Source organism: Pseudopodoces humilis, chromosome 5, assembly GCF_049639895.1.
Source record: "Pseudopodoces humilis isolate 2021_Gansu_Grassland_sample_001 chromosome 5, ASM4963989v1, whole genome shotgun sequence".
NCBI classification, from domain to species: Eukaryota; Metazoa; Chordata; class Aves; order Passeriformes; family Paridae; genus Pseudopodoces; species Pseudopodoces humilis.
Genome location: NC_142204.1, coordinates 9,933,421 through 9,959,651, shown reverse-complemented (window position 1 = coordinate 9,959,651; position 26,231 = coordinate 9,933,421). Strand labels below are relative to the sequence as shown.

Sequence of the window (26,231 nt, the reverse complement as noted above, 5' to 3'; positions counted from 1 at the left end):
GGAAGCTCAAAAAGTGTACATGAGAAGAGAAGATGAGAAGCAAAAATCGCAAGCTAGAATTTTAGTAACAGCGGTAAAAGAAGTCCAGAAACAAGAACAGATGCAGGGTAAGTTTAAATCACTACCCGGAAAAGGTCGAGATTCTCACCGGGCAGCCCCGGCCCCATGGAAAGAACCCCCTGAATGCTACTACTATAAAAAGGTAGGACACATTCAGCGAAAATGTAAACAAAAATTAAAAGATGAGAAAATTTTTCAGGAAGACTAGGGGTGTCAGGGGCTCTTTAATTTGGGGACCAGAACATCCAAGGAGCCCTTGATAAAGTTAAAAGTGGGACCCCAACGACAAGTGGTAAGTTTTCTTGTAGATACTGGGGCAGAAAGAAGTACTCTGCAAAAATTACCATACGGATGTGTGGCAAGCAGAGAAAAAGTTTTTGTAATCAGTGCAAAGGGAGACCCCTTTGAAGTACCTATAATAAAAGATGTGGAAATAGAATCTGAAAATAAAATTTGCTTAGGGAATTTGCTATTAGTAGAGGAAGCAGATTACAATTTACTGGGAAGGGACATGATTGTTGCTTTAAGAATAAATATCTTAATTAAAAACTCTGAATTGGTGGTAAAAATATTTAGGTTGACTCCTAAAGATGAAGAGAGAATTAACCCTAAAGTATGGCATTCAAAAGGAGAGGTAGGTAAGCTAGATATCAAACCTATCAAAATAAAAATCGAGAACTCCGAGGACCCTATAAGAATCAAACAATATCCCATCCCGATGGAAGGGAGAAGGGGGTTAAAACAAATAATTGATGACCTCATAAAAGGAGGAACTTTGGAGCCTTGCATGTCCCAACACAACACCCCCATTCTGGCTGTAAGGAAGACAGATGGCAGCTTCCGATTGGTCCAAGACCTACGAGCGGTAAACGCTAGGACCCGGACTAGATTCCCGGTGGTGGCCAACCCCTATACTTTACTAAATAGACTCTCACCAGAAGATGTGTGGTATAGTGTGATTGATTTAAAAGATGCCTTCTGGACTTGCCCTCTGGATGAGAGGAGCAGAGATTATTTTGCATTTCAGTGGGAGGACCCAGAAACAAACCGCAAACAACAGCTAAGGTGGACGGTCCTCCCCCAGGGGTTTGTGGAATCCCCGAACCTGTTTGGACAAGCTTTAGAACAAATATTAACCCAATTTACTTTAGAGGGCGATACAAAGCTTTTGCAATATGTAGATGATTTGCTAATAGCTGGACCAACTGAAGAAAGCGTTAGAAAAAGCACGATTGCCTTGTTAAACTTCCTAGGAAAGAAAGGTTTGAAAGTATCAAAATCCAAGCTGCAATTCACAGAGCCTGAAATAAAATATCTCGGACACTAGATATCCCAAGGGAAGAAAAAATTAGACCCGGAGAGGGTAGCAGGCATCCTCGCATTGCCTGCACCAAAAACAAAAAAGCAAATTAGACAAATCCTGGGGCTCCTGGGATACTGCAGGCAGTGGATTGAGGGTTACAGTGAAAAGGTGAAGTTTTTATATGAAAGATTAAACACTGATAGACTAAAGTGGACTGAACAGGATGATTCCAATTTTCAGAAATTAAAAATTGTCCTTATGACTGCCCCGGTACTAACCCTACCAGATACGAATAAAGAATTCCAGTTGTTTGTGGATGTGAGTGGACAAACAGCGCAGGGAGTCCTGACTCAGGAATGGGCAGACAAAAAGAAGCCTATAGGGTTTCTTTCAAAGATCTTAGATCCGGTCAGTCGAGGTTGGCCTACGTGTTTACAAGCAATTGTAGCAGTAGCTCTGTTAGTAGGAGAAGCAAAGAAAATAACTTTTGGGGCTCCTCTGGTAGTCTACACTCCCCATGATGTGAGAAACATATTGCAGCAAAAAGCAGAAAAGTGGCTGACTGATTCCAGGCTCCTGAAATATGAAGCCATCTTAATCAGTTCACCCGGTTTAGAATTAAAAACTACCTCTGCACAAAATCCTGCTCAGTTTTTATTCGGTGAACCTTTAGAGAAATTAGTTCATAACTGTTCAGAGATCGTGGAGCTGCAGACCAGAATAAGACCGGACTTAGAAGATCAGGAGTTAGAAGGGGGAGAAAGGTGGTTTGTAGATAGATCCTCGAGAATTATTGAGGGAAAAAGAAAATCAGGATATGCGATAATAAATAGTGCATCTGGGGAAGTTGTGGAATCTGGACCTTTGAAAGCAAGTTGGTCTGCACAAGCTTGCGAGCTCTATGCTCTCCTAAGAGCCCTCCGGAGGTTGAAAGGAAGGAGAGGGACCATATACACAGACTCACGGTATGCTTTCGGTGTGGTACATACTTTTAGAAAAATTTGGGAAGAGAGGGGTCTAATAAATACCAAAGGAAAAGATCTAATTCATGGGGAAATAATCAGACAGATTTTAGAGGCGGTCCGGGGGCCAAGAGAAATATCAATTGTCCATGTAAAAGGACACCAGACGGGGTTGCAGTTTCAAACCCGAGGTAACAACTTAGCCGATAAAGAGGCAAAACGAGCAGCCCTGCTTACCGTAAGTATTCCCGAGGTGACTCCGGAGGAATCCCCTGAAATCCCCATGCTCCCTTCAGAGAAAGAGATTGAAGAATTCAAAAAAATAGGAGGAGTCATGAAACAGGGAAAATGGTGGTTACCTGATGGGAGGGAACTGATCCCGAGGGGAGTGGCAAGGAGAGTGTTACAAAGGCTACACAAACAGACCCATTGGGGAACTCGGGCGCTGGCAGATCAGTTCCTGAAATTTTTTGGATGCAAGGGGATTTTTGAAATTGCCAAACAAGAGGTACAGGGGTGTGTGGTTTGCCAAAAAGTAAATAAATCCAACTCCAAACAAACCGTTTGGGGAGGGCGGCCTCTCTCATACCGACCATTTGAGAGAATCCAGGTGGACTTCACCGAATTACCAAAAATCGGGAGATATAAATTCTTATTAGTAATAGTTGATAAACTTACGCACTGGGTAGAAGCCTTTCCCAGGGCAAGGGCTACGGCCCAAACAGTATCAAAAATTTTATTGGAAGAAATCATCCCTAGGTATGGGATAGTGGACTGTATTGATTCGGATCAAGGAACTCATTTCACTTCAAAAATTATAAAACAAACTTCAGAAGCTCTGGGTATCAGATGGCAATACCACACTCCCTGGCATCCTCAGAGTTCAGGACAGGTGAAAAGAATGAATCAGACACTTAAATCCCAACTGTCTAAACTCATGATAGAGACAAAAATGTCATAGATTAAGTGCCTCCCTCTTGCTTTACTAAATATAAGAACAATGCCTCATTCTGAAACGGGTCTGTCCCCTTTTGAAATGTTGTACGGAATGCCATACAAACATAGAATGCCGGTGGGACACCCCCAAGTGGAGGATGTACAAATACAACCATATCTCATTGCTATCAACAAAAATTTACAGGAACTACGAAAAAAAGGACTGATTCCCCAAAGCACCTCACTGGGATTTGCAATACACCAGATACAGCCTGGGGATAAAGTCCTCGTCAGAGCGTGGAAGGAGCTTCCCCTCAGCCCCCATTGGGAAAGACCGTTCCTGGTTCTCCTGACCACAGACACAGCTGTCCAGACCGCAGAAAAAGGTTAGACCCACTCGTCTCGGGTAAAGAAAGTGAAGGAATACGACACCTCCAAGTGGAAAGTCACCACCCCTCCGGGAGAACTAAAGATCAGAATACAGCGTAACCACAAATGAACAGTAACGATCAGATAAGTTGTATTCACCCTGAATGTAATTGTTTTCCGTTTATCCATTTCAAGTGCGCCTATTATGACCAGATTTGGGTAACCCACTGTTTGGGAGGGTACAAACCTAAAGGATTGTGCACAAAGTGTCTAGAAAAAGAACAAGATTTGACTAGCCGTCTCTTAATACTTGCCACCAGGGCGGGATTGTTAGAACTCGACTCTCCTGAGTGGTTCCTACTTTTTCAAAAGGAGATAAGAGGGAAACTAGACTCCAAGGCAGAGGCTTTAGAAATTGAGTGCCGAAAGACAGTAAAAGTACCATGCAGGACAGACACGATTAAGTCGTCTCGGTGAGCTACCTTTAAAAGGAGATACGCCATAAGAACTACAAGGGCCCCTGAAGAATATCCCTGCTGCCGGGAAGATGATAATCCCCGCCGTATATTTTTATACGGGCGAAGGGCAAGGCAGAAGGATACACCGGTGGGGAATCCTGATGTTCCTGAATCTAGCCATGTGCTTGACCAAGGGAATGAGCCCCGAGGTGCCTCTGGGGGATCCTCCCCTAGAGAAGTGTAAGCGGTGCCAGACCAACACAGATGCCGGACGAATAATCGATTGTCCTCCAGAACAACAAAGGGGGTTTTGTATTTCCAATGGCACTCAGTATAATCTATGTGAACTAAAAGGGGAGGTCTGGTGTTATCACCCAGCAGCAAGTCTTAAGGACGGGCAGTCTAAAACTCCTATAAAAAGAAAGACTGAAACTTCCCATTTCAAGTATAGGAGAGAAGTGGGAGTGATTCCCCCAATTCCAATCTGCAGTCAATGTAACAAAACGGTCTGGATAAGGGGGAAAAGACAATCCACCTTTTTGGCATATTATACGGTTAACCCTTTATGTTACAATAAAGCGAATTTGAAAATGTGTACCATGGGAGGGAAGGTATATTGAGAAAGTAGAAACTTAAAACATGAAGAAAAAGCTTTTTTTAATAATGAACCGATAATCCTTGATTTGTTAAAAAATAGTGATGACCGGGTATGTTTGCAATTCGACCCAGTATTCTGCTTCTCCCGGGATGAAGAAGGGGTGGACCCTGAAAACAAAATAAAACAATTAACCCTAGAGTTAAAGAGGCGAGAAGCAGAGGCTCGGAAAAAGAAGCTAGAACGGGAGAGGCTTAACTCTCTTAGTGAACATTATGAGCAATTAGAGAAACAATACAGCAATTGGGGGTTGCCAAACCCCAACCAAAATCTTTTTATAGATCTAATGCAAGAAATAGCCACAGAATTAGGTCTATCTAACTGTTGGATCTGTAGCGGGTTAAAATCAGCTGAAAGATGGCCTTGGAAGGGAGAGGGACTAACCCCAGAGCAACTCCTAAAATGGGAAGGCTCTAAAATATCAAAAACAAAACAAAGACCAGAAGGATGGGTTATAGACCAAAGAATAATCGGTACTGTCTGCATTAGCAGAGAGGGGAAAGAATACACTGATTTAGTAGGCTATACCCCATGTGTAAGCACACTCACGGTGAATTCGGAAAGCAAGACTAAAACCTGGCAACCTGAACCACCCACGGGCTATTGGAGTCGCTCCAGGGAGAATAACTGTGAATGGATGGAAATAATTAGACTTTGCTGGTACAAAAACTCTGGGGCCAATCCCTTCCATGAGCTAATAAGATTAAAGGAATATTGAGATGATCCGGCAAAGTTGAACAAGAGTTGGGAAGCTCCTGATGGTATATATTGGATATGTGGGAAAAAAGCTTATAGCGAGCTACCTAGAAAATAGAAAGAATCCTGCACACTTGGAATAATTCGGCCCTTTTTCTTTACTCTACCTAAAACAGAGAGTAAATCATTTGAGACATTAAACAGACAAAAGAGGGAATTAAAACGGGAACTACCAATAGCGGGAGGCAACCAAAAGTGGAAAAAGGAAGAATGGCCTGCCGAAAAGATCATTCAATATTACGGGCCCGCTACTTGGGCAAACGATGGCAGCTGGGGGTACAGAACCCCCATTTATCTCCTCAACAGACTTATCAGATTACAAGCGGTGGTAGAGATAGTTTCTAACCACACTTCAGAAGCCCTAGAACTCCTAGCCAAACAACATTCACAAATGAGAGCTTTTGTGTACCAAAACAGACTAGCTCTCGATTATTTGCTAGCCGAAGAGGGAGGAGTGTGTGGCAGATACAACGAATCCGAGTGTTGTATGGAAATAGACGATTACGGAGAAACAATAAAAAGATTAGCTGCTGAAATTAAAAAGGTAGCTCATGTGCCAGTCCAAAAATGGAATTCAATCCTACAAGCCTCCTGGTGGAACCAGATATTCGGGCAAGGGGCTTGGTGGAAGAAGCTAGTATTTTTCATCACTTGTTCAGTTGCCGGAATCATTTTCCTTCCCTGCTTAATTCCTTGCTTCATCAGACTAATTCACTCTGTTGTGCAAGGAATGCAGATTGCCACACTTCCAATTGATCCTGAGAAAGTGCAAGGGAGACCTACTCCTCTCTCTAAACTAATGAAATTAGAAGAAGAAAAAGAAAACGAAAATGTGATTAAAGCCTTAAAGAATTTTGAAAATAAATATAAACTGGCACAAGCATATAGTGAGAATTCGTTAACAGACTGGGAAGAAGATGAATGTGAGTAAAAAATTATAGTCCTCCCCTGCAGAATTAGATGAAATAACACGAATTTTTAATGTAATGAATTATTAGGCGGGGGACTGTGAGAAATGAACTTGTAAAAATTCGTAAAAATCTAAATAAATGTATATAACAATAATGATATAAAATATAAAGTACAGTATGACACACAAGCCCTTCCCAGATCTAGCCACGAATTCCCACTCAAAGGATAACGATCCTAGCCGGCGCCCATCAACAAAAGAATAGACAGGACGCGGCCCATCAAGCTGACAGAAAAAAAAAAAACCTCCTCAAACTGACAAGGACAGGCTCGGTGACCATCAACGGGGAAGAATAGGCAGGACACGAAACATCAAGCCAAAACGGAGAGGCACCGACGAGATATTCATCACCGGACCCGAACACCTCGCCTTGCGGGCTACCGTTGGGGGAAGCCATCAAGTAAACAAAAGGAAAAATCCAGCCGAAATATCCATCGGCTCCAACCCGGATCCAGCCATCCCATCCGGATGGCCTGAACCACAAGAGCCACTCAGAATTTCTTTACATATGAGGAGACTCGGTCCGGACGTCCATTCGACTCTATTCTCCAATGCCAGGAAATCAATTCATACGACAATCAAGGACTGTTGATGAATGGTGCCTGCCTGGAATTTGGCCTCAAGGCTAAAAATCCCTATAAAAACCCCGGACAGTTTACCCTCCTTCGTGGATTTGGGAACACCTATACCTTTGGGTATAGACCCCTGTCCACCCAGCGCTGCGCTGTTTGTTTTATTGTGGTTTTCCCTCATTGTTTATTTTTTTTATAAAAATTGTTTTATAATAAATTGTTTTTATTTAACCCAAATCTGCCTTTGCATTTATAACAATACCTACTGGACAATGTTGGGATAAAACTCAAACTTACACTTGTGATTTTTACTGATGGTTTCTATGTTGCAGTACAGAACTTGTGTAATGCAGTGGGCAGGACAAAAGGCAGCTTGGATGCTATTTTGAGCTCTTGGATGTTCCTCTCTGCTTTTCTGCTTCTCCCTCTAAACTGTTAGTATTTGATAGTGTGACTGCAGAATACCTGGAACACTGGGATCTTTACCTCTGTAGGAGTCTTCCGAACCTCAAGGATGTAAAATACAGCACATATTTTTAAGAAGTGAACTACACATGTTGTCTTGGTTCTAGAAGACAGGTGTCTGCTAGGGAGAGCAGGAGCCTCCCTTGGGATGAAAGAATGTAGACCCCCTCCCTCCGAATTATTATAAATTTGAAATCAAGGGGCTTTCAGCCAGAGATCTGGGGATAGGAATAACAGTTCTTTACTAGTATAACCAGGCAAACAAACAAACAATAACTACAGCAATAACAAGAACACAGAACCAGGGACCCCGGGACAGCTCTCTCAGCTGAGATGGGATGGAGGAGAGGTTTTGTTTTTCACAAACCCCTCGGGCAGTCAGTCCCGGTGCTCCTGCAGGGCTCCGAGGAACAGTCGGCTGGAAACAGCAGGGATGAGCTGAGATCCTGGGTCGGTGGCTGAGGTGTATCAGCAGCTCCGCGGCGGTGCCTGGCACTGCCACACGTCCCGGCAGGGCAGGGGGTGCGAGGCCACCAGCCAAGAGGGGAGAAGGAGAAGAAGCAACTGCTCCGTCTGGGTGATGGCGAAAATCCCTTCTCTCCACCGCAGCAGCTCCGCGACCCAGCACACGAACGTCCTTCCCCGAAGCCGAAGAAAAGCCACCTAAAAACTGTCCCCACCCTCCTTTTCTGCCCCCTTCCCCCCCTCCTGGGCCCGGCTACTCTTTGTCCGTTGTCAATCACCCCTAAGTACCGGTAGTTAGGTTGCCCCAGCACATAATGGGTAAAAATTCCCCGGGCAGGCCAGAACGACAAAACAAACAAAAACAAAAAAAAAAGGACACCTAACCCTCAACACATGTCTATTTTACTATACAATACTTTTGCATCTTCCATCTCTCTGGAATCCTGTGCTGAAGTTTAAAAACCAACAAGTTAGAGATTAAGAAAATTACAGGTTAAAGCAGCTCTGCAGCACAATAAATTAATCTTTAGCACTGGTTACTTATTCATTTGTCATGTACATTAAAATTTAAATTACTGAGGAGTGCATCCCTCTGTGCACACCTTTGGGAACTTTCATTTCATCCCACATATAAACATTCCAAAGAGTGGACATTTTTTTCCCCCTGTTTTCAGGAATAAGGTTTCTACAAGCACAAGGAAGGGATAAAGGGACAGTTACATAAAAAGAGATGTGCTGTTTGGACAAATCATCTTGTTACCCATTTCTTGCTTTTCCTCATACATAAAATGTATTTATTTTCTTGTGACTCTCTCAGTCTGTAATAAAATAGCTCTGCTATTGTGTCTCATATAATCCTTTTTGTGCCAATTTTTTTGCCCTCTCTCTGTCAACAAGCCAAGAAATCTCTTCAGAACATAATCTTTAATCATTCCCTGTTGTCCCAGAAGCATTTGCTCATGGTACAGATAGAAATTTTCACTTTGTCTCCTATATCTTTTTCTGATGAGAACGGAGGTTCCAGTTGCATTATATGATTCTTCTCCAGAACATCATATTGAGAGTAAGACTCAACAGAGCATCAAGGTGCTCTGAAGTGCACTCTATGGTCACTAATCTGGAGATGAAAAAGACAGGGAACCAGGAATGACTTACTGCAGTGGCTTACTGCAGGCAAGGATTTATTTTTCTGAAAGTGAAGGGAGGTGAAAACCCTCCTTTTTGAAAGCAAGTGGTTAACTACCTATGACTCGCTCTATTTAAAAAAATATTACAGCTGTATCCACCCCATAAGATGAGGTTTTCTTCTTTTTTTTCCTTGACACAAGCTGTTCTGGATGGTCACTGATAGCACAGATGAGCTGGAAACACTTCTGATTTTGCTGTCAGCAGATGCTTTATGGGGAGCTCAGGGCACAGCTCAGCCTGAACTGGAAGAATGGACACTTAAGGACTTGGGGACATGAAGTTAATGCAAGTCTCAGGTAAGGAAGGGATTACAATATGATAGAACCTGTCAATTTTCAGCTGAACTCTGTAATATTTATCTGAGAACAGTAATATCTTAATGGTACAGAGGAGAAAGGTGATGGCCAACATTCACAATTTGTTTCCACGCTGATACTTTGAGTTCCCTAGACAGGCTTTTGTGGCTGCAAGTTCAGCAACAGACCATAAATATATACGTTATGGATTTAAGCATCTTCCCCTATCCCTGATGCATGATTAAATCATTACCTAAATAAATAATGCATTCTTTGTAGCATTATAAATTAACAAGTGAGGGGCATTGTGTTACCATATTGCTGCCTCGAACTGCAAATCTTTGTGAAATAGGGAGAAGGTTTTAAGTGCTCTCCTGTCTTCAAAAATAAAAAATAAATTGGTATTCCAGTAAAAATCCCTAATATGAAACAACTAATTTAAACATAAACTGTGTATACCTCTGTGATTGAAGATAAAATATTCAGCAATGCTTGGCAAAACTCTAGGGTAAGAAAATTGAAACACATTATTGTTATAAATGCAAAGGCAAATTTGGGTTAAATAAAAGAACAATTTATTATAAAACAATTTTTATAAAAGAATAAACAATGAGGAAAAACCACAATAAAACAAACAGCGCAGCGCTGGGTGGACAGGGGTCTATACCCAAAGGTATAGGTGTTCCCAAATCCACGAAGGAGGGTAGACTGTCCGGGGTTTTTATAGGAATTTTTAGCCTTGAGGCCAAATTCCAGGCAGGCACCATTCACCAACGGTCCTTGATTGTTGTATGAATTGATTTCCTGGCGTTGGAGAATAGAGTCAAATGGACGTCCGGACAGAGTCTCCTCATATGTAAAGAAGTTCTGGGTGTTTCTTGATTTCATTGTGGTTCAGGCCATCTGGATGGGATGGTTGGATCCGGGTTGGAGCTGATGGATATCTCGGCTGGACTTTTTCCTTTTGTCTACCTGATGGCTTCCCCCAACGGTAGCCTGCAAGGCGGGGTGTTCAGGTCCGGTGATGAGTATCTCGTCGGAGCCTCTCCTTGTTAGCTTGATGATTCATGTCCTGTCTATTCTTTTCCGTTGATGGGCACCGAGCCTGTCCCTGTCAGCTTGATGATCCTTGTCCTGTCTATTCTTTTTCGTTGATGGGCGCTGGCTAGGATCGTTATCCTTTGAGTGGGAATTCGCGACTAGATCTGGGAAGGGCTTGTAGGCCATACTGTACTTTATATTTTATATCATTATTGTTATATACATTTATTTAGATTTCTACGAATTTTTACAAGTTCATTTCTCACATTATCCAGCTGAAACTATGGGGTAATGTTTAGGTCAAGAGAAGATAATTCTTCTAATCTAAATTAGATTAAGATACCTGCATGTGGATTCTGTATCCTAAAAACTACATGCAATTATGGAGCAATAAAAGTTGTAGTATATTCCCAAATTTTCTGGAGAAATTATTTTTGGAATGTCGTGCTGCAATGTCTTGAAGTTTGAATTGCCTTCTTGGCAGCACTCAAGACTATAAAGTGGACACAAGCAGAATTTTAACCGCTGTATTCAGCTTGAAGAAAAGCATCAGAAGGTACAGACCTATTTATTTACTAGGTACTTCTCTCAGTTTCGGCTTAATCTTTCTTTGGGAGAAAATATAATAATTTTGACCATTTCAAACAAAAAGACCGTTTTGTAAGTCACTTGTGTACTCCTGCATTACATGGGATGTTTATTCATTTGGTAGCAAATACACAAACACAAAGATAACTATAGCAGGATTTCTCATCCAGTTAAATAATTCTCTGTCACACAGACATGCCAATGCTGTAGCTGCACTGAACCTGAGCGGAAGTGTTACAGTGTTTGTCAGGCATTAATCTGCATCAGATAATGAACCAAAATGCTTCAAACAGTGGGAGCTGTGAGTGGGTGCTTCCTACCTAAAGAGACAGGGAGTTGTGTTTCATCTGCTGAGAATTAAATCATAACCAAATATTCTGAACTGGTATCACCTGTTATTTTCTGTGAGAGAAGTAAACTGGTGTATGGAGTGCATTTTTAAAATCCTGTTTGTTCCAGAGCGAGGATGGTGTTTCACAGATTACCTCTGACAGGAGCATATTTTATGAGCTGTCTGGACATTCTTGTTCTTGTCCTTGCAGGTTTATAGTGACCCCTCCTGTAGCTGCAGCTCTCGGCTGTGAGGGCAAGTGCAACAGCACAGGCAGAGGAGAGAAGTGCAAAGGACAACAGGAATCAGCCAGACCCCCAAAGCTGCAACTTCCCAGGCAGCTGCCTCGTTACCCAATGTGGAATTCCTCCCACTGTAGCCTTTGGTTTCGTTGAGGTGTTGCTTGCTGCTGTTCAGACGAGGAGGGGTGGGTGCATGGAATAACACCTTGTCAGACTTGGGGCTCATAGCCGAGTGTGCAGTCTTGTCTGAGCTGGTGACCGACCTGCTGCTTGTTCTCCTAGCAAAAGCAACCTCTACCGGGGAAGTTTCTGCCCTGGAATAGGCAGTACCTTCAGTCCTCCGCACTGTCAGACTCCAGGTGGGGGTGTGAGTGTTTCCTGGTAAGCCACGGCTCGTGGCAGCAGGTGGAGCTCGGAGCAGAGGAGAACCTAATGTGGTGACATTGTGATGTTGGTATCTTCCCCACTCAGGGGTCTTTGTGCTCTGCTGCCTCTCAGATGTACTCGCTGAGGAGTGAGCATTTGGCTCTTGGTATTTCAGTTTCTCAAAAATGAGAAGATCTGGATCAATCCCTAGTAAATGAGGATAATGTTAGTTTATTGATAAAAGCTTGTCTGCACGCCCACAGAAAGGATCCATGGAGACAGAGGCAGGGCAGGGAGCCCAGATAATGACCTTTTGGATTGGACATGTCACTGCCTTGGGTTATGGGATATCTTATGGGCTGCAAGGGTTGTGCATTTTGGGATTGCACATGACTTACTATGGGATGCTTAGGGAAAGAACCAAAGGTGAGGAAAGGGTGGTATCTAGGCCATCGAGGGTAGGGAAATCCAGGAAAGCTATGTGTGTGTGACAGTCTGCAGCAGCAACCGGAGGGAAGCTGCACCCTAGGGGCTCAAACATCCCAGCAACTGTTGAGACTGGGGTCCAGACTGGGCACCCTGAGGTCCAGACTGGGAAGACTGAGAACATCTCAGCCCGGCTGCTGGGGACTTTGCATCGTATATATGTGTGTGTATATATATACACATATTTATATATTTTCACTAACACAAAATCAGGATGAGGCTTTTGATGCTCCCTGTGTTGGTGTGTTCAATTTATGTGTTTGGCTCTGTTACCTGTGTGCTCATGGTGCATGTGCCTAATGAAAATAAATGTTCAATCTTGTTACTGCTTGGGTCTGGGGACATGGAGCAGTGGCAGCCTCCTCTCAGTCTCTCAGAGAGGGGAGGGTATTTTGGCCAAGCACAGTACTGATGAGGTACTCAGAGCATGAATCTTGAGAGCTGGGTGTATCTTCAAGCTCCTTTCTCATTGAGTGGAAAAAAGGGGGGAAGTATTTTCAGAAGTAGGTATATTAATGAAAAAGGAATTAAGTCTCCAATTTTTTAGGGTTGTGTGTTACTTCAGGAGGTCATTTAGCACAGCAGCTGACCTGGTATCAATTTTAAAACTTCCTAAAACTGCTCTGTTTTCAGCCATTATAAATGAAATGCTTAATTACCTGTTGTGATGTTGTACAAAATGACATCAACTCCAGCCCTTAGAATGCAGCTTTCCAGAGCTGGGCAAGACATGTGCAGGCAGTTCCTGTTCTCATGAATGGCTCCATGGTAGAACACTGCTAGATTGCAAGAGACTGGAACCCATAAAGAACAAAGCTGAGCTTCTCAGCGCAATGACCATTGCATTTTGCATGTTATGATATTATTTAACATGAGAAGTTCATTATATTTGCCCAGATCCTGTGGGAAGAGACACCAGATCCTGTGGTTCTCTCTTTATCATATGAACTAATTGAGAATACAGTCAAAAGAGATTTTTATTTTACATCTGGACTAGAATGGCCATATGAGTTCTACTTCTGTATCTCCTTAAATAATAACTGATTTAAAGCCCTTTGACATGCCCTCTAATGTCTCAGTTTTAGTTAAGATAGTAACAAATTTTGTTTGACTGTATACGATTATAAAAAGGAGATTTCAAGTTACCATTTATTAGCTCTTTAAGTATCCAGTTCCATATGGGGAATATGAGAAGTTTACTGTTGAGGTAGGAACACCCTTGCTGAAATATATGTAATTTTTCTCACCTCGCATTATTTACGACAGAATTTGACTCTTCCCAGGATTGCTGCTGGAAGTTACTTATGACACTGCCAGATTGTGAAGTTTTTTGAAGATATTTTTACTCTTAATTCAAAATATCATCAAAATTTATATTCACTCTTTTAGTAACTGGTATTTCACTTTCATCCTCCCAAAACATATCCAAACCCCTTTCCTGTCTGGAGAGTTTTGAAAATTTAGGCACCACAGACATGCAATTAATGTGTCCTTCTAAAATACATTCCTGTAGAGTACCAGTGCAGTGTGATACAAAGAAAGTACAAGGCTTAGGACAAAAAATGTTTTTGTTTCTTTTTACTCTGAGCCTGAGTTTACTAGGCTAGAGAAAAGGCATGGACAGCTGAATAACTGCTATTATTTATTGCTATAACTTTAGTGTTACCTGGTTTGCATGGTATAAATACAGAATGAGAGAGTGCTTTCTCCAAGGAACTGAATATTCTTGTATTTCAGAGACGGACAAACTGTGTGTCCCCTCCACTCTCCCTCTCACCATGTACTCCGTGAAGAGAGTGCTGTTAGAATCACTGTCACTGCTTGTTTTCTACAGTAGCTGGGGATGAATACTGAAGAGTTACTCTCTTAATGTTGGTATTGCCTACAAGCTTTGTAACACAGATCTAAAATTTCAAAGGAGAGTCTAAGATTTTAATGTGTTCCTAGTGTAGCCTTCTAAACAAATACAGTTTATCATTAATCACAGATAATTATTATTAATTACAGAATTTCCTTTCTACAGGACAACAGTTACAATGTGCCTCTGCTTTCCTGCCTCAAAAAAATTTATAGATCCTGCTTCCACCCCCTCTATTTCTTCTTCAAGTGAAGGACTGTTTATATAAACATTACCCAAAATGGGGGGTTTAATGTGTGCCACGATCTTGCCAACAAATACTCACCATTCCTCAGAAGGCAGCAGGTTCTGCTGCACTGCTGGGGGGAGATTTCTGCATAACCCTTCAGCAGCTGGGCTCCCCTCCTCTGGGATTCCCGCAGGTCCACAAGGAGGCCTGGAAAGCGCCAGATCCAGCAATTCTTGTAGAAGGCAGTGGGCAAGCAGAAGCACTGGGACTCCCCAGCCAGACCCAGAAGCAGCAGCATTTGTGCCACTGCCACCAGCAGAGCCATGGCCATGTGTCAGGGCCTCAGGGAGCCCCCCGCTGCTCCAGGGGTGCATGGAAGGTTGCACCAACACTGCAGAGACCATCCTTGGATGGCTGAGGATGCTGCCAGGTCTGCCAGGGGCTTGAGCCAGGGCAGGGTCTCCTCCAAACAGTGCCCATAGTGCTGTTTAGGCAGCTGCTGGAAGGAAGCAGACATTTAATGAGTTACAGAAGATTGTAAGAGAGATTATTATTATTATTATTATTATTATTATTATTATTATTATTATTATTATTATTATTGCAGTTCTCTAACTTAATTATTTGGAGATGGGTTTTGAGACACAAAAGGGACAGGTTGTTTTTAGTCGTTCAGAGAACTTGTTTCTGTAGTCCCCTCTTTGTCTCTCTTGTCCTCAGACCAAACCATGCAGGCAACCTTGAGATTTGGTGACTAATAGCAAGCTCAGCACATTGTTCCACCTCACTTTGTTCAGGAGCACTGTTACACTCAGCACAGAGAAATAGTTCTGTCTAGGATCTGAACACTTTCTGGTCACTGCAGAAATTTGCCTTCTTTGCTAACAAATGAACCTCCAGCCAGAGGTGGAGGTGTAGATCTGTTCCCCTTCCTACACTGTTTTGATTGCAAGAATAATACAATTTTATTTGCAAAGATCTAGAACCAGATGGACTTTATGACTAGAGGGCTGGAACCTCCATTCAAGCTGTGAGTGTGTCCTCTCCCTAATAAGTTTAAGAATACTGAGCAGTCCATACAAGGTTTTCTGCTAGGAAAAGGCCTGTCAGAAAGAAAACACAGCTGACATACAGGGAGATGATTTTTGAAGCACCTGGTCTGAAACCTGAAACTCTCACGTTTTGTTTCTTAATAGGACGAAGTCTGATCCCCACTTCCCACATTACACTTTTCACATAGAAAGGCCTTAAAATATTACAATACACAAGTTTATTTAAACCCAGTGAGCTGTATAGTGAGGTTGAGAGAGTCAGGTAGAAGTATGGTCTGCAATAAAAATTAGGTGTTCAATATATAAGAATATTTTACACTGTGTTTTTACCCTTTAAGATTAGAATCAAGGAATTTCCTCCTTTCCATGTGAAGTATAGATCAGTTATGTGATAAATGTGGCATTGGATAAAAATTTGTGAAGGAGAATAAAGAAATATATGTTATATTTATAATAATGTAAAGATATAAAATGTATCATGATCTAAAGATTCCTTCCCGAGTCAGGCGGTAACGATCCACAGCGACGCTTATCAGCCTGAGATAAAGAGCAGGACACAGGCAATCAAGCCAGACAATGAGAGTAGCCTGGCTGAGATATCCATCTGCTTCACACCCGACCTGGATACTCCACCCCGGGAGTCCAACCAAAAGATGCAATCAGAAAGCACCCAGAACCATTCGCATGTGAAAGGACTCTGCCCAGCTGACTATTGACTCAGCTCAACGGATCCGGATCCGGGAAATCTATTCAACCACACATCTAGACTCTTTGTTGGACTGTGCCCACTCCGGGTTTTGCCTCAGGATACGAAAATCCTTATAAAAACCCCGGACTGCAACCCCTCCTTCGTGGATTTGGGAAAATCTGTACCTCTGGGTGCAGACCCCTGTCCACCCGGCTCTGTGCTGATTTATTTTATTGTGTTTTTTTTCTCTCGTTGCTTATGATTGAAATTGTTTTATAATAAATTGCTTTTTATATTAACCTTATTTTGCTATTGCATTTATAACAGTTACATGGAGTGGGGAGAGTTTTAGTTCTTTAGTCTTTACAGATGATGTTTATTTTTGAAGAACTAGGCCACCAGTTTGGAAATTAACTGACAGGTGTAATACTTTGTTCCTTACACAGTTCACTGGAAAATAAAAAAGCCCAGAGCAGGTTAACCTGTGTTGATCCAACAGCAAAGCCAAGACAGTATTTTATTAATTGGAACTATAATTAGGAGGATTCAAAAATAAATGTCTGTTGTGGGGAATATGAGAATTAAATTGCTAGAAAAGAGGGTAAGTGGGTATCCTTCAAGCCTTTATCCTGAAAAGCAGCTCTTGGCACTTGGGTTGTTTTATTTAGTTTTGGTAGCTTAATATTTTCACCTCTGTAAAAACCAGCACTTAAAACCTTAAATACATTTTTAAATACCTGATACGTTGCACTCAGTGGACTGCACAGGGAAGCTTTTAAACATTTATCTACCATTGCCACAAGCACTATTTACAGTGTACTTTTAAAAATATTTGTTTCAGCTTTCCAAATATCCCAAGGTATTACTTGATTTGGAACACACTCAGAAGTTTGAAAGATATGCCTGTATTTTGGTATTATGTCCTATATTTAGTATGAATTTCAGTTCTGTTTTGTTCTGTAAGATTTGCATGCAAAAATGTTGATTTCTGATTGCTTTCCTCACTCCTACTCTTCCTGTATCTCCCATAAGAGAAGCCTGGAAGACTCTGAATAACTTGAGGAAGCACTTAACAAGGAGATTTAACGTATTCTCTCCTCTTCCTCTCTTCCTGACTAAATTTTAAGGGCAGAAATAGCTGCAGGGAAACTTCCTTTTTAATGAAAGATAAAGTGATTTAAACAAGAAGATAAATGGCTGCTTTAGGCAATTTCCTTTAAAAATAGAAAACTTCTATTAAATTTCACCATCTTCCGCCAGCTTCCCTTAATTTCACTTCAGCTTTTCAATGGGAAATGTAAATTAGTGCTGAAATTTTAATTCACTGACATTTTGCAAGAAGGAAATCCCTAGGTCTTACCTGCAAATCAGCAGCTGATTTTCCATGTGCTCTGCAAAGAGGGACCAAGAGGTTGTCACTGATAACTAGGGAGTCTCTGGCCAGTACCAAACCAGCACTTCATGCTATTTTAGGAAATCCTTTCATCTGACTCCTCACATTTCCTCCTGGAAAACAAAAAGGCAGGGAGGCCTGTTTCCTGTGAGAATATGAATGTTTTTGTGTGCCTTTCAGTAAAAGAGATATAAATGGACTGGTCACTCTGGAACAAAATGATCTTTTTCATGATCCTTCTTATAATCAGAAACAGTCCCTGAAGTTTCCCACCTGGGCTAGCAGTGAGAATGGCACAATCCAGGAGCTTCCCAGCACAAAGGATTCAGCATCAGGCCTTAACTCTTTTTTTGCCAAACAGAAACAAAAGCAGACACTTTTTCCATATGAAGTAACAGACTTGTCTTGATTTTTGGAACTATTTTTAGCTTTTATGGACTATATGGTTCTATCACTCAGAATACGTAAAGACCAGAAAGGATCTATTTAGTTGTAGAATTGTGGAATGGTTTGGATTTGAAGTGACCTCAAAGCTCACCCATTTGCACCCTCTTGCCATGGGCAGGAGCACCTTCCACTATCCCAGGTTGCTCCAAGCCCTGTCCAACCTGGCCTTGGACATTTTCACGGATGGGGCAGCCACAGCTTTTCTGGGAAACAAGTGCCACGGCCTCACCACCCTCACAGGGAAAAACTTCTTCCTAATATCCCATCTAACCCTGCCCTCTGTCAGTGTGAAGCTATTCCCCCTTGTCCTACATTACATCCCTTATGTTATAAATGCAATGGCAAAATAGGGTTAATACAAAAAGCGATTTATTATAAAACAATTTTAATCACAAACAACGAGAGAAAAAACCACAATAAAATAAATCAGCGCAGCGCTGGGTGGACAGGGAGACGTCTATACCCAGAGGTACAGATTTACCCAAATCCACGAAGGAGGGTAGACTGTCCGGGGTTTTTATAGGGATTTTGTGTCCTGAGGCCAAAACTCCGAGCAGTTACTGTTCAACAAAGAGTTTAGATGGTTGGTTGAATGAATTTCCTGGAACCATGGAACTGAATCAATAGACGACTGGGCAGAGTCCTTTCGCATGTGAAAGGTTCTGAGTGCTTCCTGATTGTATCCTCGGTTGGACTCTCAGGGTGAAGTGTCCAGGTCCGGTGCGGAGCCGATGGGTATCTCGGCTGGGCTCCTCTCATTGTTTGGCCTGATTGCATCTTCAGTTGGGGCTTGCAGGGTGAAGTGTCCAGGTGTGGTGTGGAGCCCATGGCCATCTCGGCCTGGCTCCTTTCTTTGTTTAGCTTAATTGTCCGTGTCCTGCTCTTTCTTTCAGGCTGATAAACGTCGCCTAGGGTCGTTACCACCTGAATGGGTAGTTACTGCTGGGTTTGGGGGAAATCCTTAGGCCACACTATATTTTATATAATTTTTACATTGTTACAAATACAGTTATATACTTATTTATTCTTTCACGAATTTTTATCCAAGGTTGCATTTATCACACTTATCAATAGTATCTCTCTCTCCATCTTTCCTGTAGGCTGCCTTCAGGCACTGAAAGGCAACAATGGGTTACACTGAGTCCTTCTCTTCTCCATGTATTGTGTGACAGAGAAGTTGGAAGGTGACAAGCTGAGAAGTGAGACCCAAGCAGTTTCCTAGGTGAGGTATGAACCTGCCCAAGTCCTATAAATGTCAGTAATAAATTTAATGAAATGTGCAGCATAATCCCAGGTGACATCAGAATTAAGTTCTCTGCCTGTGTTGTGCTCCACATAAGTAAACTGAATTTCAGGCCTGTGTTAAAATAATCTTTAACTAATTTTTCTGAGATATGCACAAGTATTTTCCCTTTATTATAGTAGTGGTAAGGTCAAAGTTTTAAGTAAGCCAAGTATATTGATAATTTCAGAATATGTCACTGTAACTCTGTTAAGGTTGTCTCGGTTTTGGGAGACAGGTGTCTGCTAGGGAGAGCAGGAGCCTCCCTCGGAATGAAAAAGGTAGACCCCCTCCGTCCAAATTACTATAATTCTGAAATCAAGGGGCTCTCAGGCAGAGCTCTGGGGATAGGAATAACAGTTCTTTACTAGTATGTATAACAAGGCACACAAACAACAATAACTACAGCGTTAGCAACAAAACAGAACCAGGGGTCCCGTGACAGCTTTCTCGGCCGAGACGGGAAGGGATGGAGGAGAGGCTTTGTTTCACAAACCCCCTCGGGCAGTCAGTCCCGGTGCTCCTGCAGGGCTCTGAGGAACAGTCGGCTGGAACAGCAGGAATGAGCTGAGGTCCTGGGCCGGTAGTTGAGGTGTATCAGCAGCTCCGCGGCGGTGCCTGGCACTGCCACACGTCCCGGCAGGACAGGGGGTGCGAGGCCACCAACGAAGAGGGAAGAAGAAGCAGCAGCTCCGTCTGGGTGATGGCGAAATTCCCTTCTCCCCACAGCAACAGCTCTGTGCCCAAGGTGTCCTTCTCCAAAGCTGAAGAAGCCCGCAAAACTGTCCCCGCCCTCCTCTTCTCCTGCCCCCTTCCCCCCTGGGCCCGGCCGAATTCTTTGTGTTTTCTCAAGCACCCACCAAGCACCGGCAGTCGAGTTTTCCCCGCAACAAATGGGTAAAAATTCCATAGGCAAGCCAGAACTAAAAGGAGGACACCTAACCCCCAACAAAGGTATAAAAGTTATAAAAGACTAATATAACAAATCATGAAATAATGAAATGTAAATATGTGGAAAAAAAATCAAACCAAGTCTTTGACGTTATTCAAATAATACACTTGCGTTTGAGAGGAATGATGAGCTTGTCTTTACAAACAAGCTGTGGGTCAGTTGATAAGATGTAGCTATCAGTGAGAGAAGATGGAAACAATGGGATGGATTCCAGTAGAAGATCAAAGAGGCACTGAAAGAACACTATGAATTCCATAAAAGTTAAGAAGGGATTATGCATTGGGGATGGGGGGGCGGAAGGTATCGCCGCCGGTATCAGGCGTTCCGGGAAGCCTGTACCTCTCAAGTACCTCAGCCTATGGGGAAAGAGAGAAGGCACAAGCGGCCGGGAATTAGGATAAAAAGGAGGCTGCGCCCTCCAAAAATTTGAGAGACCCCAGGGGAATGCCCCATGGCCTCTCCCTTTATTCGAATAAAGTAAAAGGACTCCTCTGTCTCCTTTTTGGACATAAACCTCTGGCGTTTGTGGATTAATTTTCCTGACACGTTCTTTCTCCTTTAAAATTTTCCTTGAAATAAAAACACTTGCAAAACATCTAAAGTCCAACAAAACAGCATTTTTTGAGAGAAGTGTTTTGAAAAAAAACCTGCTATTAGTGGTCAGGTTTTGGTTTGGAGCAATGTATCACATTTTTAATGACTCTGACCTTCGAGGTTAGGGAAAATTGGATCCAAAGATTCTGGTTTCAGTCCCATCCCAGCAACATGGTAAAAATAGGTGAAATATTACAGTTTCACTTCCTGGGGCTTCAAGCAAACCATTTTTTAAACCCTTGTTTCCACGGGTTGCCAGGCCCTGAGATTCTCTAGGAGCTTGGCTTCCGACTAATTGTGGCCAAACCTCTGCACCAAGGTTGGGATCTGTGTGTTCAAGCAAAGAGCAAAACAAGTCTTAGCCAGATTAGATTTATACAAATATGTATCTAGTGGCATGGCAGATTAACTTGAGCCAAGTTTTATGACAAAAGACACAATGTTTAGCAAACACTAATGAACAGATGCTGATTTACAGCAGAACTTGAACTAGGCAAAGGGGATGGAGTTTCAATCTTGTGCTGAATTTTACAGAGCTGGATACTAGTGGAAGTCTTCTATGTGGATTACCATTCATCTTACCTAGTTATTATGTACTAAAATTCAGCTTGGCCTGTCTGCACCAGATTAAAAAATATCTGCTATTTTAAAAGCACCCAGCTGAGTCTCCTCCAGGCACAGCTGCACAAGAAATTCCTGGCTGTGAATGCACAATGCATTTGTGCAGAGCAAACATCCATAACAGGGGGTACAGCAGCAGGCAGAGCACTTGCATTCAGATTTTGTCAGGGAACATCAATTTCACCTGAGGGAGTTTCAAGGAAATTCCTTACTGGGCCTGTGGTGTAAAAAATGGACCAGATTGAAGGCCATTGCAAGGATTTACACTCTTCCACCTCCACTCTGCTGCCTGGTACCTAGACTTCCTCATGATCCACAGAGAATGGCCACCATACACAGACTCTTGGGACAGCCTTTTTGCCACCCAGAGAGAGCTCAGAAGCACACACTTTAATATTAATCACTCAGATGTGACTAATGAGTACTTAATAATAAACAATCTGTTTTCAAAAACATGCCACTCCAAGTATCTCTTCAGTAGTGCTGCAACATATCTTTATTGCAAGGAATAAATAAACAGCACATTAAAAGCAGAAAAAATAAACAGAAAATATTAGGGAATAATGTCTGAGGAAGTGCTATTAGAAATAAGAGTGCTTTCTTCTTTTTTTTTTTTTTTTTTTTTAATAGCATTTCTAATAGCACTGGGTAAGAAGTGCTTTGTTTGGATGCGAATCTGAAAAGAGAAATTACCTTGGCAGGTCATCTTTCACAAATGCTAGAGTTCAGCTGAAGCAAAATGATGCTCTGGTCAGTTCCTCTTAGAAATACCAAGATCCTTTAGAACACAAGACATTTTTAATGCTGAAATACTGCAGGATAATTCCTATGTTCCATAGATGCTTACTTTGTATCCTGTGACAGGGAAAATACTGAACAATGGCAGCAGATGGCAAATCCTTTCCAATAGACCAATTCCTGTCTTGAGTAATTCCACTATTACTCAATGCACAGTTCCCTGGCAGTGCAGTAAATTCCCTAGTGTCTCAGAGGGCAGAATGTAGCACTTTATATTTTATATTAGATAGCATGGATACTTTAAATATCCCAGATTCTGTTCCAGTTCACACTTTAGGCTAATAAACCTGAAAGGAATTAAATTTCTCCACAAATTTTTTTCACTCGGTGTGGTCCTTTCCTCAGAGCATTCAGTTGGTGCTACTCTCTGGTTCTCAAGTATTACCCACTGTCTCTCTGGCTTTACTTTTCTTGTCTTTGTAGCAGTAACCCCTGAGTCTCTGTGATTCCTTGCTTTTGCTATGTTGGGAAAGTCAGAAATGTATGCCCTGGCAGAGAAAGGCTCAGATTCTCTGTGTCATGGATGAATGGTCTGTTACAATGGAGTTGCTGTATGAAAAAAGCTTCTTCCATTTCCACATCTTTTTAAAAGAAAAGAATGATCTCTCTTCAGCCTTGGAAGTAATTCAGACATTAACTACAAGGAAATCGTTCAGGCACCAGACACAGGGAAAAATTATGTAGCACAAATGGCCAACACAACCCTGGAACAACAGAGCTTTTACTGACACTCTCTGGTGTCTGCACAGCCCCTTTGTTGGCACTTGGGAACCCTTTTTCTTGGTACTAATTTGTCTCTCAGGTACTGTAAAGAGAGGCCAGAAATGTCTAAAATAGCTTGAAGACTTTGCCCCAGGAGCCAAAGTCTAGAAGACAGGTATTGAAATGCTGAGCAGAGTTACCCTCGTCTTCCCCTCTGAGTGTTTTGTTCTTCATGGCATGTTCATTTATCATAAATTCATTTAACATCTACCATGCTTGTTTTCATGTTTGATGCTTCAGCATATTCTTGAAGGATGATAGATAGTCCTTCATATTTGTTTCAAAGATCATGCAAACCTTTTATGGCTCTGAACTACACATTTTGGCTTTATAGCTCTAGAAATAGAGTTCCAACTCTGGAAAATGCATTTCTTATTCACTTAAGGTACAACCAAGATGATTACTGGTGAAACAGCAAAACCTTTTCTTTGATTCCAGTATAATAACACATATTACCGATCTCTTTGAATAAACCAGTATAGCACTAGAGTGGAAGACAGATAAAATTATCTCCACATAAGTGGAACAAAAAAATAGCCCTTGCCTTGGTGCATTTGCAGTGTAAGTACTCTATAAGCACATCACACAGGCTGACTTATGGGTGTAGTAAAAATCAAGGGACCTGCCCTGTCAGCACACTCTAGCTTAGCACAGCTGCCCAGCCCTGAGCCTGGAAAAAGCCCAGAGAGATGACAATCAGCCCAGTGAAATCAACTGGGTAAGGAAATGGGCCTTTTGTAAAAGTGGCCACGCAGCACTGCTGACTCCTTGAGCATGTGAGAGCTCCTGGGGAAAGTTGTCAAAAGTTTGCTGGCAGGGATAAAACACTAGTACATGCCAGAAGTGATCCAGTTCATTAACCAGCCTCATGGACTGTGAGGAAGAAGGACTGGAAATCCCAAGCAGAGTCGCAGGCATAGGCTCATCTGGCAACACATGGCCAGAGAAGAAATATTCCATCCACCAGGATGTGGTGTCAACACTTTGAGGCTGAACTTACCATAACATGGAAAAAAGCATTCACCAATTAGGAGCTAACTTATGAATCCATGAAACATAAGAGACTTCAAAGCAGATGTCTAAAAACAGCAATCCTGCTTTATTCTAACAGGACAGCTTGCTGACCATGCCAAAACAAGATCTCTGTTTTCCTCGGGAATAATAATGATTACAGTTGCTTGAAATGTCTGTGGGAATTAAAGGACAAGAAGGAATTAAGGGTTGGACACCTACTGAGGTGGTGAGACAGTTGTGTGTGATAATCTTTTGAATGCTGAACCTGAAGCAGAGAAAAAAAGAGCCAAGTGCTCACACTTCAACTATGTGTAAGAAACTCAAAAAGCAAAATGTTGTGGTGCCTCATTAAGAATAGAAGACAGGAAAGTGGAATTTGAATGTTAATTAAATAATGAGGAAGATTGAAAGAGGAACACAAACCAAACAAACAGTGTAACGCATTAGCAGGAAAGAAAAGGAGAGGTGGTGGTGACCCAGCTACTGAAAGCTGCTGAAGAGACCTCTTTGGGTCTGGTTGAGATCCTATAGAAAAGGATTTCAGAATATGAAATGGGCCCCTCAAAAGCAAGATGATGAAGATACTTTGAAGTGAAGTGGAAAACAAACGTGCACAGAAGTCTACCTCACTTCAAAAAATGTTTTTATAAAAATCAGCAGAAAAGAACACCTGTAACTGAGATTGATATGTGTGTCATCTCTATGAGCTAGAGTTAAGAAGCTGAAGATCAACAAAACAGTGTTAAAGGATCATGATTATTTCGTAGAGGAAATGCTAAAAAAGTAAACCACCCTGTCTTCCTTAAAAGAGAGGGAAAAAAAAGCCCACAAAACAGACTAATACCATTGAAATATTTTAATAGCAGGGGGAAAAGATCCCTTCTGAGCAGTGAAAATAGGGAGTTGTCTGAAAATTAAGCAAGCTGCACAAACTGGACAGGAGTCACACCACTGCTAAAGGGAAAGATTTTCTATGGTCTGCAATATCAGAAGGAAATATCTTTCTAAAGATAAAAAACATATTTTGAACATCTTTATAGTAAGTATCAGCATATAAGAAGACAGACATGGCAGACTTCTCATCTGTTTCGACAGGTGTTAGGGTTGTTTAAGATAAAGGACTGCCATTGTGTTTGAAGAATATAACAATGCAAACAGCAAATCTGTCAATTTACCCTTGCCCAAGATGCACAGTTATTAATGTAATCTTTCGTTGTTCATGTCAAACAAACTCAGGACCCTAGTACGTAGCTCACTCATGAGATGTCCTGTTCCAGGAAGTTAGTTTAAATAGAAAAGATGGAGCAGCAGAACAGGTTATGCAGTATCTTCACAGGGCAGACCAGGAGCTGGGACACGCAGGGAACCGGGAAGGCCAGAGCAGAGTCATGTTTCACACTTGCCATTCCCGAGTCCCACTGCTGCTCTGGCCGTGCAGGACGAGCGCCGGGGGATTCAGGTCGGGAAGGGATGCGGGAGTGCGGGGATGCGATGGCACCAGGGTGGCTGTGCCGCTCCTCCTCCGCTCTGCCTGTGCGCGGATCCCGGTACACACACGCTGCTTTTTCCCTGCGCGTGTGGCTCCGGAATGCTGACCCTCGCCAGGGATGCAGCAGTACATTTATGGCAAGGGGTTAGAGCTGCGGCTGCAGCTGCGATCCCGGCCCAAATCAGGAGAGGGGAGCACCAGGGGGGATCGCTGCGCCTCTGGGCTGTCCCCTGGGGCCCAGTATTGGCCTTTCCACCGTGTCCCTGACACCCACCCTGGCTGGGCCCGGGGGATGCCCTGACGGCCCCCCCGCGGCGGGCAGTGCCGGAGCGCTCAACATTGCCTTTTTCGGGCTTTTTTTGCTCTTTCCTCCCTGTGTGCGGGTTTTTTTTTTCTTTGGGTGTTTTTTGTTTTGTTTTGTTTTTTTGGGGTTTGTTTGTTTGTTTGTTTTTCTTTTTTGTTAGTTTGTTTTGATTTGACTTTGTTGTTTTGTTTTGGGGTTTTTTTTCCGCTTTCCCTTGTCCCTCCTTGCAGGGCCGGAGC

At 42.4% G+C, this 26,231-nt stretch overlaps 1 protein-coding gene across 1 annotated transcript; it reads right to left on the bottom strand.

Annotated features, from left to right (window-relative positions):
* Positions 1–11,558: 11,558 nt before the first annotated feature.
* Positions 11,559–14,921, bottom strand: MANSC4 (MANSC domain containing 4). Its single transcript, XM_005534026.3, is given in 4 exon segments — positions 11,559–11,673; positions 11,675–12,230; positions 13,169–13,303; positions 14,693–14,921. Coding segments are annotated over 4 exon segments (1,035 nt in total).
* Positions 14,922–26,231: the final 11,310 nt, after the last annotated feature.